The sequence below is a fragment of the Pipra filicauda genome, unplaced genomic scaffold (assembly GCF_003945595.2).
Source record: "Pipra filicauda isolate LSUMZ 115617 unplaced genomic scaffold, ASM394559v2 scaffold425_size644529_pilon, whole genome shotgun sequence".
Classification (NCBI taxonomy): domain Eukaryota; kingdom Metazoa; phylum Chordata; class Aves; order Passeriformes; family Pipridae; genus Pipra; species Pipra filicauda.
Genome location: NW_024104560.1, coordinates 151,998 through 165,646, shown reverse-complemented (window position 1 = coordinate 165,646; position 13,649 = coordinate 151,998). Strand labels below are relative to the sequence as shown.

Below are 13,649 nucleotides of genomic sequence, written 5' to 3'. Positions count from 1 at the left end.
CCCTAATATACTTATCCCATTTCCGACACCAAAATACACTTCAGATCTCTTGACTCACTCTTCTGTAAATGACTTCAACTGTTCACATTTTCATCCAGGATCACTTTCATTTAAGTTTTATGTCACAGAGATTTGGCTCTTTTATACTCAAGACAGAGAAGAATACAATTTTGCCATGGATTAATAAACCTGAAAAAACACAATCAAAATTTCATAAACTCATATTTCTTAAATACTGAGCACTCTGCTAGTTAATTTTATCTTCCAGATACAAATTATATCTGAAATGTCACTGTATTGTCTTAACATATCAGAGTTCTCAGGTACTATCCATTACGTTATTTATGATTAACTCCTAAAGCTGGAGACAAAGGCAAGCCAAAAAATGTCATGACCTTTCATTGTGGTGAGGTAATTTACAGATATGGGCAGATGAAAAAATTCTGGAGAGCAAAATCATACAAAGGATTTTTCCATGTAAATACTTCTCTTCTGACACTTACTGGTGTAGTATCATGCTTCAGTTTGATACAGCTACTTCGGCTCCAGCTTTCCCATCAATGAACAGTAGCAATAACAACATTTAATCTAACATTATCATATTTTTAGATGTCTTTTATATTTTATGGGTATCATTAACTCAGCTATGGTTTCAAGGAGAAATTCCCTGGACAGGAATAAGACTGAATGAATTCTTTTCTGCAGAAAACGTCCCCGAGGACTGTATTTATCACCAAGCTTCTGAATACCGAGGGGTATTTCAGATGCATCTCCCCAGATTTTCCTCCAGGTGTAGATGTAGCCGTGCTGGAGGTCAGAGGTTGGACTGCATCTTGCTGTCCAGCTGCATCCCTTCCCATTAAATGACCTGCAAGAGCAGCTAAAAAGTGACCTAAGCTTCATCAAAGATTGGACGCACATGGGAATAAACTAGCTGAGGCTCAGCTTCAGCAAGAAGACTTACATGAATATTTACCAAAGGAAAAGCAATCAGAAACACAGTCAGGTATTGAATAAAATTTTCATGTTGTGATATTACTGATTATTTCCTCAGGTCTGCATAGAGGGTTGAGACCCCATTGGAAGAAAAATGTATAGATCAATATCATGTTTTATTTATATATAAATCCAATAAATTGATTCACACTGTTACTTCATCTTTCTCTCTACAGAAAGCAGAAAATAAAAGAGGAAAAATTAAAAACATTTTTTTAATAGAAAATAAATACATTTCTAACCTGAAAGTAATATACAGTACCAGTCAAGTACTGTTACAGTACAGTACACATTCATAAATTCTCCTTCACCTCCATGCTTTTGTTCCCACAGAGATAACTTCTGCCTCTGCAATTTCACAAATGCTCTCACCATAACTCCCCCTATAAAATATCTTCAAACAGCAAAATCTCATGCAGAGTGCCCAGACATACATAATGTAGTAGCATTGAAGATTTCAGATTAGGCTTTCCTCTCTCCTTAGAAGAATTTCTCAAGAATAACTTCAGAAGTTTTATAAAATGTCTAATTCAGATGGATTTTTGCAATCATCTCTGAATGACAGAGCTTTTATCAATGCTTAGTTTGATGATTTCTAGTAATTACTATGTAAGAGCCTAAAACTATTAATAACACCACTAAAAAGTATGTGTAGAAGCATTTTCAGGATGAAAATCAACATTCTTCCCAAAGACTATTTATAATTCAGGACCATCACTTACCTCATTACAGCCTACAATAACCTCTCAATTCCAATACCCCACCCAGACAAATCATGAGTTTAGTCAGCAGTCACTGTGACTTTTGAGGAAAGCTAATTTCCTTCCAGACAGTATCTTCAACCACCAAATTAAATCTACTGTTTCTAAGCTTAAGAGGAAAGAAATATGTCTGCTTGAGCAAACTATTGTATTATATAAAAATTTACAACGGCCACAAATATTAGCAAAGGTGTTCCTCTTTTATTCTAAATTTTGCTTCATCTTCGGTCTACAGATGCAGTTGGGACATATCAGAGAGAAAAATCCACAGATTAAGTAACTAGAAACTGAACTAATCACTTGAGAACATGCATACTTACTGCAACTAACTGTACTTGTACCAGAAGTATAATGGAACTTCCTTGAAAAAGCAACATTTAAATAACATTTCTAGTGAAAACAAGTAGGTGTGGCCAAAGGCATGAGAAAAGGATGTTGAAAGAAAATTGAAGTGAGGTGGGGGATCAGTCGCTTCTTCCAGGTAACAAGCAATAGGACAAGAAGAAACAGCCTCAAGTTGGGAAGGTTTAAATTGGATATTAGGAAAGCTTTAGATTGGATATTAGGAAAAATTTCTTCACAGAAAGGGTTGTCAAGCATTGGAACAAGCTGTCCAGGGAAGTGGTTGAGTCCCCATTCCTAGAGGTATTTGAAAGACTTGTGGTAGATATGGCAATTGGGACATGGTTTCGTGGTGGACTTCGCAGTGTTAGATTTGCAGTTGGACTGTATGGTCTTAAAGGCCTTTTCCAACCTAAATGATTCTGCCTCACAACTACACTTCAGAAGGGTCTGAGACACAGGTCTAAGAAAAACCCTCCAACTGCCAGCACAGCCTCTTCCTTCCTCCATGCTCGGTGCAGAGATTTCTGTAAGCAGCTCATTCACGCATGGCTTTATATTTCCTGCCACCTATACACATCTTTTTGCACGGAACTGCAAAGACCAAGACTGTGCTTCTTCCTGTGGCAATGGTTCCTCTGATATTAGTTAATAAACCTGACTCTACAGAAAAGTATCAACTGCACAGAGATGAAAACAGAAAAAGAGATTTTTTTTCCTCCTAATGAATTTAGAGACCACTTCTAACCTCAGTCAGTATAATGTTGTTGGATGTAAAAGAGTTTTTCAAACTGATAAGTTTAATGTGTGATTTTCTAGACACATGGCAATTCCTCTTCTCCGGTGATGGTCCACCTGAAGGGAAAAGGACATCATCACCTGCTCATCAGCCCCAGCTGTAGTGTGGACATCACTCCAGTCTCATCACTCCAGCTTTGACTGAGCCCTCATCTGTCATTTCTCTTATGACGTGGCAGTTTTACCATTGAAAAAATGCAGTTACTGATATAGACTTGTCTCGCAGGGAGATTGGCCTACATTTTCAAACTCACTACCACGGTTTAGTGCCCCTCTACCCCCACTACTTACAGAAATGCATCCAAACCAATATTTCATCTTAATTTTCACACAAAAGGCCCTCTCGAGTATGTCAGGACTCTTACGCATATTCAGAAAGGCCTCAGCAGTAACTTTTAAGTGCACTCCTGTCACAAGAGCTTGGAAGGGAAAGATTTGTGCATTTGCTTCTAATGGGTAATTCTCAGATACCACGGTTATGGATGAGCTTAGGCCACATAAAGCAATTAAATGCAATGCCCTAGGAGAAGTTAGATGCTATTTCTGACTGAATGACCTCAAAAGAGTGTGTGCAGATGCTCTAATCTACGACATTCATGAATTAGGGAATCATCTTAATGCATTCAGTAACATTTTTTTATTCTCAAAGCAGAAAGTTTCTGTTCTCTTGATTTGGTCATATTCAAATCCTAGAACCAGTCTGCTGCTTCCATATGATATCAGGTATGACTACAATAAAAGAATTAAAACTCTACAGAAATCTCAAAAGGCATAATATGTTTGCTTTGTTGAACTACAGAGTCTCAAAGCAAGAAGGAAGCCAAGACAAACAGGAATATATTGCTTAAATCAAGATGTGGGCAGGTACAGAACTTCCTTTCTTCATTATTTCTAATCAGTTTAAGAGCATGATTCATTTGTTAAACTTCATTCTATACAAGTGGGGAGAAAAAAGTGAATTACCCATTCAATACACAATAGAATAATGAAAGGAAGCTGCAGGTACTCCATGCCTTTGAAAATTACTCACTCTTCAAGAAAATGCTTAGAGATGTATTTATGCCTTTCTCTGTTGAAGAAAATACACACATTTATGTTTGAAGATTTTCTTGGATGAAGGCCAAACAGAAAATTTCAGATATGTCTGGCTGCAGGACTGTGACCACCTCTGAATCACTGGACCATACTGTATATATTAAGAAGTAATCACATAGTCTTTCAAGCAGAAGACACTGCCTGAGACTACACTTCAGTGCCCAAAATGATGAACGTTTTGCTGAGCTTCCTGTAACGCAATTACACTGCAACTCAGACAGTTATCACAAGATAAATCTAATGTCCAACAGAAAATTGAAATTATTGCTTGATTAGGTGCAGCTGACCTATAAGACAGCCTTTGAACTTTTAATTAATATCTTTAAAGGAAAGGTTTTTTGCACATGAGCACGTAACTCCGTAAAATCATTTTGCAATTGCTAAACTGTACAGCTGATGAATTTTCTACCTTAACTCACCTGTGGTGGCAATCCCCTGGGTAATCTACATCTGCTCTCTTACAGGAAATCTGTAACCCAAACTTAAAAAAAAAAATCTCTAAGAGAAAACACGAAAGGATAAAAAAAAATCACAAGTTTCCCCAAACTCAGTATAGCTTATATAACACGTTTGAAAGTGACCCTTGATACACCAGCATTAATTTAAAGAGCCAAGAATGTATGCTCTGTTGTGTTAGTGGTTTGAAATGGGAAAAAAGCTACATTGTGGAATAAATATCTGCCTAATTAAGAATAATGTAGCAAATTATGTCTACTATGTACACATGTTAAAGTTTTTTTTTTAGATAGCATTATTTATACTTTCTACTCCATCTTTTCTACCTGTGAGCAGAAGACTCACTTTTGTTTTAATTAAAATCACTTGCATATTTCATTAATTTTCATCAGACATTTATGTTAATGAAAATATGAACGATATAAGAATGTTAAACACTTGGCAAATAAGTTTTACCTTTGAATTATTAAGAAACAACTACCTTACCACAATGAGATTTATTTGCAAAGTCAGGAGTTTACATTGTCTAGGAATAAAAGTTTTTCCTTCTATATAGTTTCTCCATTAAAAAAATATTAATAAAGTAACAAACCATGTGCTTTTCCTTTCCACTGAAACAATTATGAAAAATGTCACTGCATTTTTATGAGTATTGGTAAGTGTATTACTGATGTTTATTTTCATGTATAGGGAAACACTATTAATGACTGAATAATCATTGGTATTCCATTTGGTTGATGTTAGAAATTATTTTAAATTATTGCAAAAATATTAGTTCAATTGTACTTTAATCCGATTCAGGAAACATAATTAAACTACAAACAACAATAAAACAGGGTGAATAGCTATTAAAAATATAGTCAGCCTTGGAGCATGGAAAGACCACCGAGTCTGAAGAGATATCACAACTTATTTTTGATATAACAAGGTGAACAATGCAGAAACTTTAAAAAGTATTGGGGGGGAAAAAGGTGTCTAGATCATTAAGATATTGTCTACAGCCCACTTTGAAAATCTGCCACACAAATACTGTCTCACAGGAAGTTAAAATCTTTATAATTCTTTCTTGCACCCATTAAAACAACTACTCTTTTGAGAACACATATTTAACGCCACATTAGAAATTCATGTATCAACCAACCACTGGACAAAATATGTAATTTTGAGCAAGTTCTTTCATCATGTGAGACCACAGAAAGTTCCCCAAGAGTCCTCACATCATACAAGACACCCAGTAAGGAAGACAAGAAATGTCACACTGAAGACTGACACAAGGAAAAATAGATCTAAGATAGGAGTCTCATCCATGAATATAATTCTATTTGCATGGGTTTTGCATGAGGGGAAAAAATTACAGCAAAAAGATGATTATAAAGAAACCTCTTAACTCACTTCTTGCTTTAAGATGGAGAAGATCCTGCTTGCAAAGGTTGTACATTTATTTGAAACAAACAACTAACCTAAGTTAGTACCTTACCTTCCGAAACACACTTCCTTATCCCATTTGAGAAATTAGCTCTTCGACAAATTGAAGAAAGTCTACACACATGAACTTTTCCCAGTCCAGGTCTTGGTGACTCTTTATCAAAGAAAGCCTTTTGTAGTCTTCTTTGTAGAAGGTTGTGGATCAATTTTGATTTTTATGGCAAATTAGTTGCTTCCCCTGGATCACTACTCTTGAGTCAGAAAGTAAGGCCAGTACAAATGAGAAAATTTAAAAAAACAAGCCTCAAAAATTAAAATGTAAAACAGTATTTTACTACCATATGCATAAATATTCCTAATACTTAGCTACTGAAAATCCTGAGGCAGACAATAGCTCTCCAAAAAAAAAAAAAGAGAAAAACAAAAACTACCAAAAAAAACCAAGTGAAAAAGAGAAGCTGGATATTATTTATCGCCCATGACACGGTTCCAGGAGAGGACTGCTGGCCATGAACAACACCAGGAAAGGGGAGGAATGAAGCGTGGCTGAGCATTTAATCTTCTCTGCCAATCACAAAGCAAGTGCAAGTGGGTTTAAAGATTGTTACATCTCCACCACTCTGATCAAAACATAGTGACTGAGATGGCACAAGAAAACACTGGATGTGAACTTAAACAGCTGTGAAGTCCAATTCAGAGAAAAGCAGGTATCTACACCTGGTGTAGATTAATCCCATGCATCCATACAGGCTGGGAACCCACTGTTTGGGCAACAGGCCCAGTAAAAAGGGTCTTGGTATTTCTGTGTACACAACAGATTCAGTACAAGCCAACAGCATGCCCTCATCAGAAACAAGGCAAGCAACATACAACTACATTAGCAGAGTGGGGCTGGGAGGCTGAGGAAAGTTTTCTCGTCTACTCAGCACAGTCTCACAATATGGCATCCAGTTGTGAACACTCCCAGCTGAACAGGGATGTGTAGAAGATGGAGGAGATGCTGGAGAGCAACGAAGATACTTAGGAGCCTTCAGCTTTTGTCTTACATGGAGCAGCTGATGGAGCTGAGCATGTTTGGTCTGGCAATAGGGTGATCTAACAGGTGACCCAGTAGCAGCCTAAAGCTACCTGAAAGGAAATCACAGCAATAAAGAGCCAGAATCTCATCAGTGACAGAAAACACGTAAAGGGACAATGACAACTCCCACTTGGGAGGTTCAGGATGGCTCTTCCATTCTTCCCTCTCCATACAAAATTTCCTTTTTTCAACAGGCAGGTGTTGTAGACCAGCAGATCACCCAGCAAGGTGGTGGGACCTGCATCCAGTGAAATATAAGACCTATCTAGACAAACACCATCTGACATGACTGGGAAGAGTGTGTCCTTCCAGTTGGACTGGGTAAACTTCCTAAGGTTCCTTCAAAACAATGTGTAGGTGAGAAATATGCACAATATAGAATCACAAACTACTTCAGGTCCGGCAGATTGCTGTAGATTTATACTGAAGTGCATCTAAATATCCACCATCATTCATTGTCCCTGAAAGAAAATGCCTACTAAAGTTTAGGTGCCACAGTTAAAGAATTTTAAATTTTTACCTCCTTAGTACCTAATAATATTTCATATGCTACACACTTATATTATCAACCCTATTATTCGTAAATATCATGTTGCTATTTGTTTTTAAAAACATATAGAAAAATATTATTATCCTAACAATATCACACCCTGACTCTGAAATGGTGATTAAAAAGATAAAAACCATAAAGCTACCAACAGAGCACTTGGAACTAGCTCATTAAAAGCTTTAAGATGGATAAAAGAATAGATAAAATAATTTCTCCTACTTTCAATAGTATGAGAAAAAGCAAGTACTTAGCCTGTTGCACATTATTGGTTTTCTAATCAGAATGTGGAACCTCCATAATTATACAAAGGGTACAGTACGAGGCAGTGCTGTTAGCTCACATGCAAAGACCTGCTGTTCAATAGCCATCTGATCATTAGTAAGCTATGTCCTTTCTGGCAGATCTGGAAAGCTAAAATAGCTAGTTAAATCTTTGATGGCATCATTAGATTTTTTTCCAGAAATAATTTTTCAGTCTTTTTCCATCGACAGTGCAAAAGACAAGAAGAACAACACAGAGGCTCTTACAATTCATTTATAACTGCATCTTATCTTTGCAGTGGCCAACAGAGGGTGCCTGTGAAAAACTATCAATACACGTCACGCAAAGTCCTACTGCCCTTGTGCACACATCCTGATCTGTGATTTGGGATTGATTTGGGATTCAGAAGCTTCCAGAGCAAAAGGTGTTGGCTTTGTAAAGAGAAGGACATCCCCCCAAAAAACGTTAAAGACTTCTGCATGGAATATATTACAAAGAAGTCAGAAAGAAACAGAAACTTTATTATTCCTGAAATAAATCCAACATGTTAAATTAGGAAACTTACACAACTAATTATATCCTACCAGTATAAACACTATCAAAGAGCAGTATTTTTTTTGCTGAACATCTCATGCCATCTCATTTTCAGAATGTCAATTAAGAACAAAAATAATACAAAATCCGTATGACAGCTGAAGATGAAACCCAGAGTTAAATTTGCAACCAATATGGAATTCCCCTTTGATCATTCTATGGCAATAGCTATACATTTTTATCACACCAAACAACCCAAAATAATCTAAACAAACTGCAACAGCAGTAACAGAAAGAAATCCTATGACATCCCAAGAGAATGCTTTTGAAAAGCTACATTATTTCAGCATTTTAACATAAGCACATGTGTTAAATATGCACATGCTTCATGTGTAGGTGATGTAGTGTAGCATAAATATTTTACTAGCAAGAGTTTAAGTTACTGACTCATTATGCACAAATGGTAGAATGTTCTTTTCTGATTTTATAAGTGTTCATATTTTGGGGCTCCTGAATGATTAAGAATAGAAAACTACGGTATCAGAAAAGCAGATTTTCAAAAACTTGCAGGAAAAATATTACATTTTAATGGAGTTTCCATATAAAGAGCTACTGAGGTGCACAAAAAGGAGTCGAGAAACATGTAATTTATGTCTATGCTCCCCAGTACAACTTCACTGAAGTTAAAGGCCTTTGCTCAAGAGTAAATCCTCCCTCTAGTAGCAGAAGTTTGCAGAAGAGCTGTCTCTTCTAGCACTTGGCAAGTCTGTATTTACAAATAAACCAATCAATTGACTTCTGAATGTAGGTCACAACACTCATTCCTTAGGTAGTTGGCCTATTTTTCTCTTAGTTGAAAGGGCAAAAAATAAAAAGAGCAAACTCAGCTCCAAAGTGTTTTTCCCTATAGAAATGATAAATGACAATATCACTGCAGAAATGGTTTCTATTTGTAACTAATGTCAAATCCCTATTTCTTATTTAAAAACATGCAAACCTAAACAAACTTCTAGATCAAAGGCTTCAAACTGCAACTCTGTAGCCACCCTTGCATTACTTCAACCTGCATATCAGAGTGAGGTTTCAAAAGACCAATGATCTGCTCAAAAGGTCTCACCCCAGATAGCCCATTCCTGTAACAGAAATAGTACAGAGCTATAACAGGCTCCACTGCAGTCAAGAATAGCTTAGCAGTGGTAGAAGCAGATATCTCACGTACTTAGTAATGTCTTTGCAACTCTAAGCTACTTGTCTCAAGACTTTTTTTTGCAAAACATTGTAGTTATTTTGTTTTGTTTGGGTTTTTAATTCTGTGAGAAAGTCTGTTTTCCAAGGTGTAATTCTATTTCATCAGCTGGATGGAAAAAAAAAAGAGTCTGAAACACCAAAAATACTACCTAACTATCTGACTGTGATTAAATCAGAATTATATAAATATGTTAAAATAATTTATAGACAGACAATAAGGATGGCTGTCAAACTGAAATGCAATGGAACTTCAAATGCACCTTAAACAATGTAGCAGTGACAGATCCTTAAAGGTAATACTATTACTAGGTGCCTTTTTATTACAGTAATGTTTCAGGCTCTTTCACGTAGTTCTGCTCAGATAAAAGATGTAATGCTGGCATTTACAGCTGCCAAAATTGCCATTTGCAATTAAAAATTAAAACTGGCACTCTTTCTATGTAGGCAATTATCTAAACGCAGCTGGCAATCTTCCTTGTTTACAGTGCTGCTGTGTCATGACTCCACTCTGTTTGGAAATTTACTACCTTTTTTTTTTTTTTTTTTAGGTTTAAACTTGTCAATGGTATTTCCAACTTTTCTGGTTTTAAAGATTTTCATCATGGTCTCGAAGAGAAAGGTCCAAAAATGCAATTTACAGATTTTGTATGGCAACTTCAGGCACTGCAGTGAGCTGATTCCTAGTACATATTTTGGTCATTCTCGCAACATTAATTTACATCCATCTAGTCAACCTGTAAGAACCCAGACAGTAAAAGGTACCAAATAAATGCCCTCCAAGAAGAAAGTTTAGGGTGTAAGAGTTGATTTTCAGAGTAAAACAGAGAGAATGGGCAGATCCTCTAAGTGGACAAAAATCCTTTTACTGAATAATATATAACATTAAGTATATTTCTACTCCTTGTTATCTATAGTAATTGTGATCTACTAAATAAGTCTATCCATAAAGTATTTTATTAATCAGATTGCCATGTTTTTGGCAAAATATTTTTTCACTTATAAAAACTTGCATTAAAGTAGGATTTGGGAGTTCCCCTGCTGATGGGAAGGGAGCACTCTTTATGCTATCAAACAGCTTTTAGGAACAGTTGCTTTTTAAGCAAAGCTGCTGCAACCGCTGATTTCTGTAACTATCATGGAACAAATACAGTTACCTACAGCATATCAATTAAATCTTCTGATTCATTTATGATATATTTTCTGTAGTCAGACACAGCAATACTTTGTATTATATTCCCAGTACAGCAACGCCTAATTTCCTTCCTCTATAGTTGATCGCAACGTTTTCACCTAGCAGCATGATCCACTGCCATGACTCCTTGCCAGACTACTGCACGTTTTGCTCAGCCATCCAAAAAGATTTTAAGTCGAGTCTTTCCCCCGAATATTGTCAAAATCCATAGAAACAGGGGATTGCTAATGAACTGAGGAACACTGCTGACCCTAGAGATACTGCAAGCAGTGACAGCCACAGGTCCTCCCGCACAGCCCTCATAGGCAAGCTTGAAGTTAAAGCAGCCCAAGTTTCACACCGCGGTGACAGTACCGCTCTCCACTGAGCGATGTGTAGGAACATGTATTTCCGTCACGGGCTCTTTCAGAGTGAGGGAGACAAGAGTCGCCACTTGCTAAAACCAAAAGCGCAGCAGTGGCGGGCAGAGGGGGGAGGCCGCCAGCGCGGACCGGGTGGCCCCCGGCGCTGCCAGCGGCAGGTGGGCGCACCTGGGGCGCGGCACCCCCGCGGCGCCGCGCACCCAAGGCGGGCACACGCGTGGGAAGGTGCCGTCACCCGCACTCCCTGAGAGGCGCTCCGGGAAAACACGCTGGAGGCAGAACGGAGCTGTGCGGCTCCGCGGCGGTAACTTTTCAAACCGCGCAGCGCATGGCGTCCGTGAGGCAGAACGCACGCCGCGGGTACCGTCGGCGTACCCACTGGGCCCCGCCGTCGCGGGAACGACTCCGGCAGCTGCCGGCACGCCTCGCCCCGTCTAACCTCGAGGCCGGCTTGCGGCATCAGTGGGAGCGCCGCACAGCCCCCTCGTACAAGCCGACGGCCTCGGGCGCCCAGGAGACCAGCGAACATGTGCTCCCCGCCGTGCTCCCCTCCGGCTCTCTCTGCCGGCTGAACCGAGCCCCCCCATCACCTCCCACCTAGGGCTACGCGGATTTTCCCGCCGCCCGCGGAGCGCCGCGCCGCAGGTGGCAAAGGTTCCTCCGCCTCCGTTGACGCCTCCCGGTCACTTTTGGCACGACTCGCGGGGGACTTGCCCTCCCCGTGGACCGTCGCTGAGTGATGCCCGGGGAGCGTAGGGACAGGAGGGGAGGTGTGCGCCTGACGGTGCGGCGCGGCTCTGCTCGGGGCAGGTGCGGACGGCGGCCCGGGGGACAGACAAGAAGGGTCGGGACGGGACGGGACGGGAGGAGAAGCAAGCGTATCGGTACTCACACGAAGGCGTGATAGACGAAGGCCCATCCTCGGGGCCGCTCCAGCACGTTGTACAGGTAGTTCTGCAGCCGGCGGTACTTGGCGTTCCTGCGGCAGCTCGGCCCGCTGCTGTACGACAGCGGCTTCCCCAGCAGGCTCATGCGGGCACCGTGCTTCCCGCGGCGGCCCTCCCGCAGCCCGGCGGGGGCGGCCGTGCCGCCGGTGCCCAGGAGCAGCAGGCCGTCGCCGCGGGCCGCCGAGCTCGTCAGCGCCCTGCCCCGGCCCGACTCCACATCCTTCATACCCGCCGCCGCGCCGCTCTTCACCCAGAGCCCCGCGGAGCTGCCCTCCTCCCCGCCGCCGTGGTTGCGGGGCATAGCATCACCCCGGGCGCCGGGGCGGGCGCCGGGGCCGCGGCGGAGCAGGGCGCGGGCGGCGGTGGCCAAGCACCCTGCGGCGGCAGCCCGCAAGAGGCAGCGGGGGCCGAGGGTCTCCGGGCGGTGCCCGCGGGGCGCGGGGGCGCGGGCCACTTTGGGCGTCCGGCGCGGCGGGCCGGCCTGCGGCAGCTTCGCGGGGGCCCCGACGAGGGAGCGGGCGCCCCCCCGGGCGCGCTCTCCTCCCGGGCGGCGGCGCCCCGCCGCCGGCCCCCGCAGCGCCGCCCGGCGTGGTTCTGCGGCCCGGGACGGGGCGGAGGGAGGGAGGGCAGCTCCGCGCGGCTCCGGCGGAGAGGCCGCGGCTCGGTGGTGCCTCTCGCCGCCCGCTCCTTCGCTGCCTCCTGCGTCGTTTGGCTCGGCTGGGCCGGACAAGCTGTTGCTCTCGCTCCGAGCGGCGGAGAAAGTAGGCGAGGAAGGCGGGCTGGTGGGGGCAGACAGGGGCCGCGCCGCCGGGCGCCTCCGGGTCCTGGGGTTCAAGCGGCAGAGGCAGCGGCGGTGCCCGCGGCGGGGCGGGCGGCAGGCGGCTGGCGGGACGCGGCACCCGCGGACTACGCGCGCTCCCGGGAAATGTCCATGTAAGTCCGAGAAAGTAACAAAACTGCCGTAAGTCCCGGCGGAGGCGCGGGGGAGGATCGGCCGGCAGCGGGACCCCACTGCGGACGGGGAGCGCGGCCAGCCCGGGCGGGGCAGCGCAGACGAGCCGCCGGGTGTCCCCCCGAGGGGGCGGCGCGGCCCGGCACTTCGCTCCGGCGCTTCCGCCGTGTCCCTGCCTCGTGCCGCGGCGAGACAGCAAATCCCAGCGGCAGCGGCGCGGGCTGTCCTCCCTGCTGTCTTCCCCCCCGGCCCCCGTCAGCTCCGGTCCCGGCACGGTGCGGCCGGAGCGCGGCGGTGCTGCCGCTCCGTGCCCGCGCTGCGCCGAGACAGCGATGCTCCCCCTGCCGAGCGCGGCCCTTTTACGCCCCGCCGCATCAAGGTGAGCTTGCGGAAAAAACACCACCCACCCTGGCACCCGCAGGCGCGGCCGCCGCACCGCGCCTGCTTTGGCCCCAGTTATCGCCCAGGCTCGGGGGGCGACCCCCTGGACACCCCACTAGCGCTCCCCCCGCATCCCGCGGCCGCCTGCTGCGCGGCAGCCGTCGCCTGTACCGCTCCTGGGGCCAGGGCTCTGCAGCGCCCGCCGTCCCCCGGGGACGCCTGGGAGCCCCGCCCGGCACTTCAGCACCAACTTCATGAAAAATAGCTGCGT

General features: G+C 43.7%; 1 protein-coding gene across 3 annotated transcripts in view; it reads right to left on the bottom strand.

Moving 5' to 3' along the window:
* The window catches only part of KCNQ5 (potassium voltage-gated channel subfamily Q member 5), a 283,926-nt gene extending 270,690 nt beyond the window's left edge, over positions 1-13,236 (bottom strand). For all 3 annotated transcript variants that reach the window (XM_027745557.2, XM_027745554.2, XM_027745555.2), the window contains exon 1: positions 11,991-13,236. In XM_027745557.2, the coding sequence (XP_027601358.1) occupies positions 11,991-12,346 (356 nt within the window). In that variant the 5' untranslated portion in view covers positions 12,347-13,236. The remainder of the gene's footprint in view (positions 1-11,990) is intronic.
* Positions 13,237-13,649: the final 413 nt, after the last annotated feature.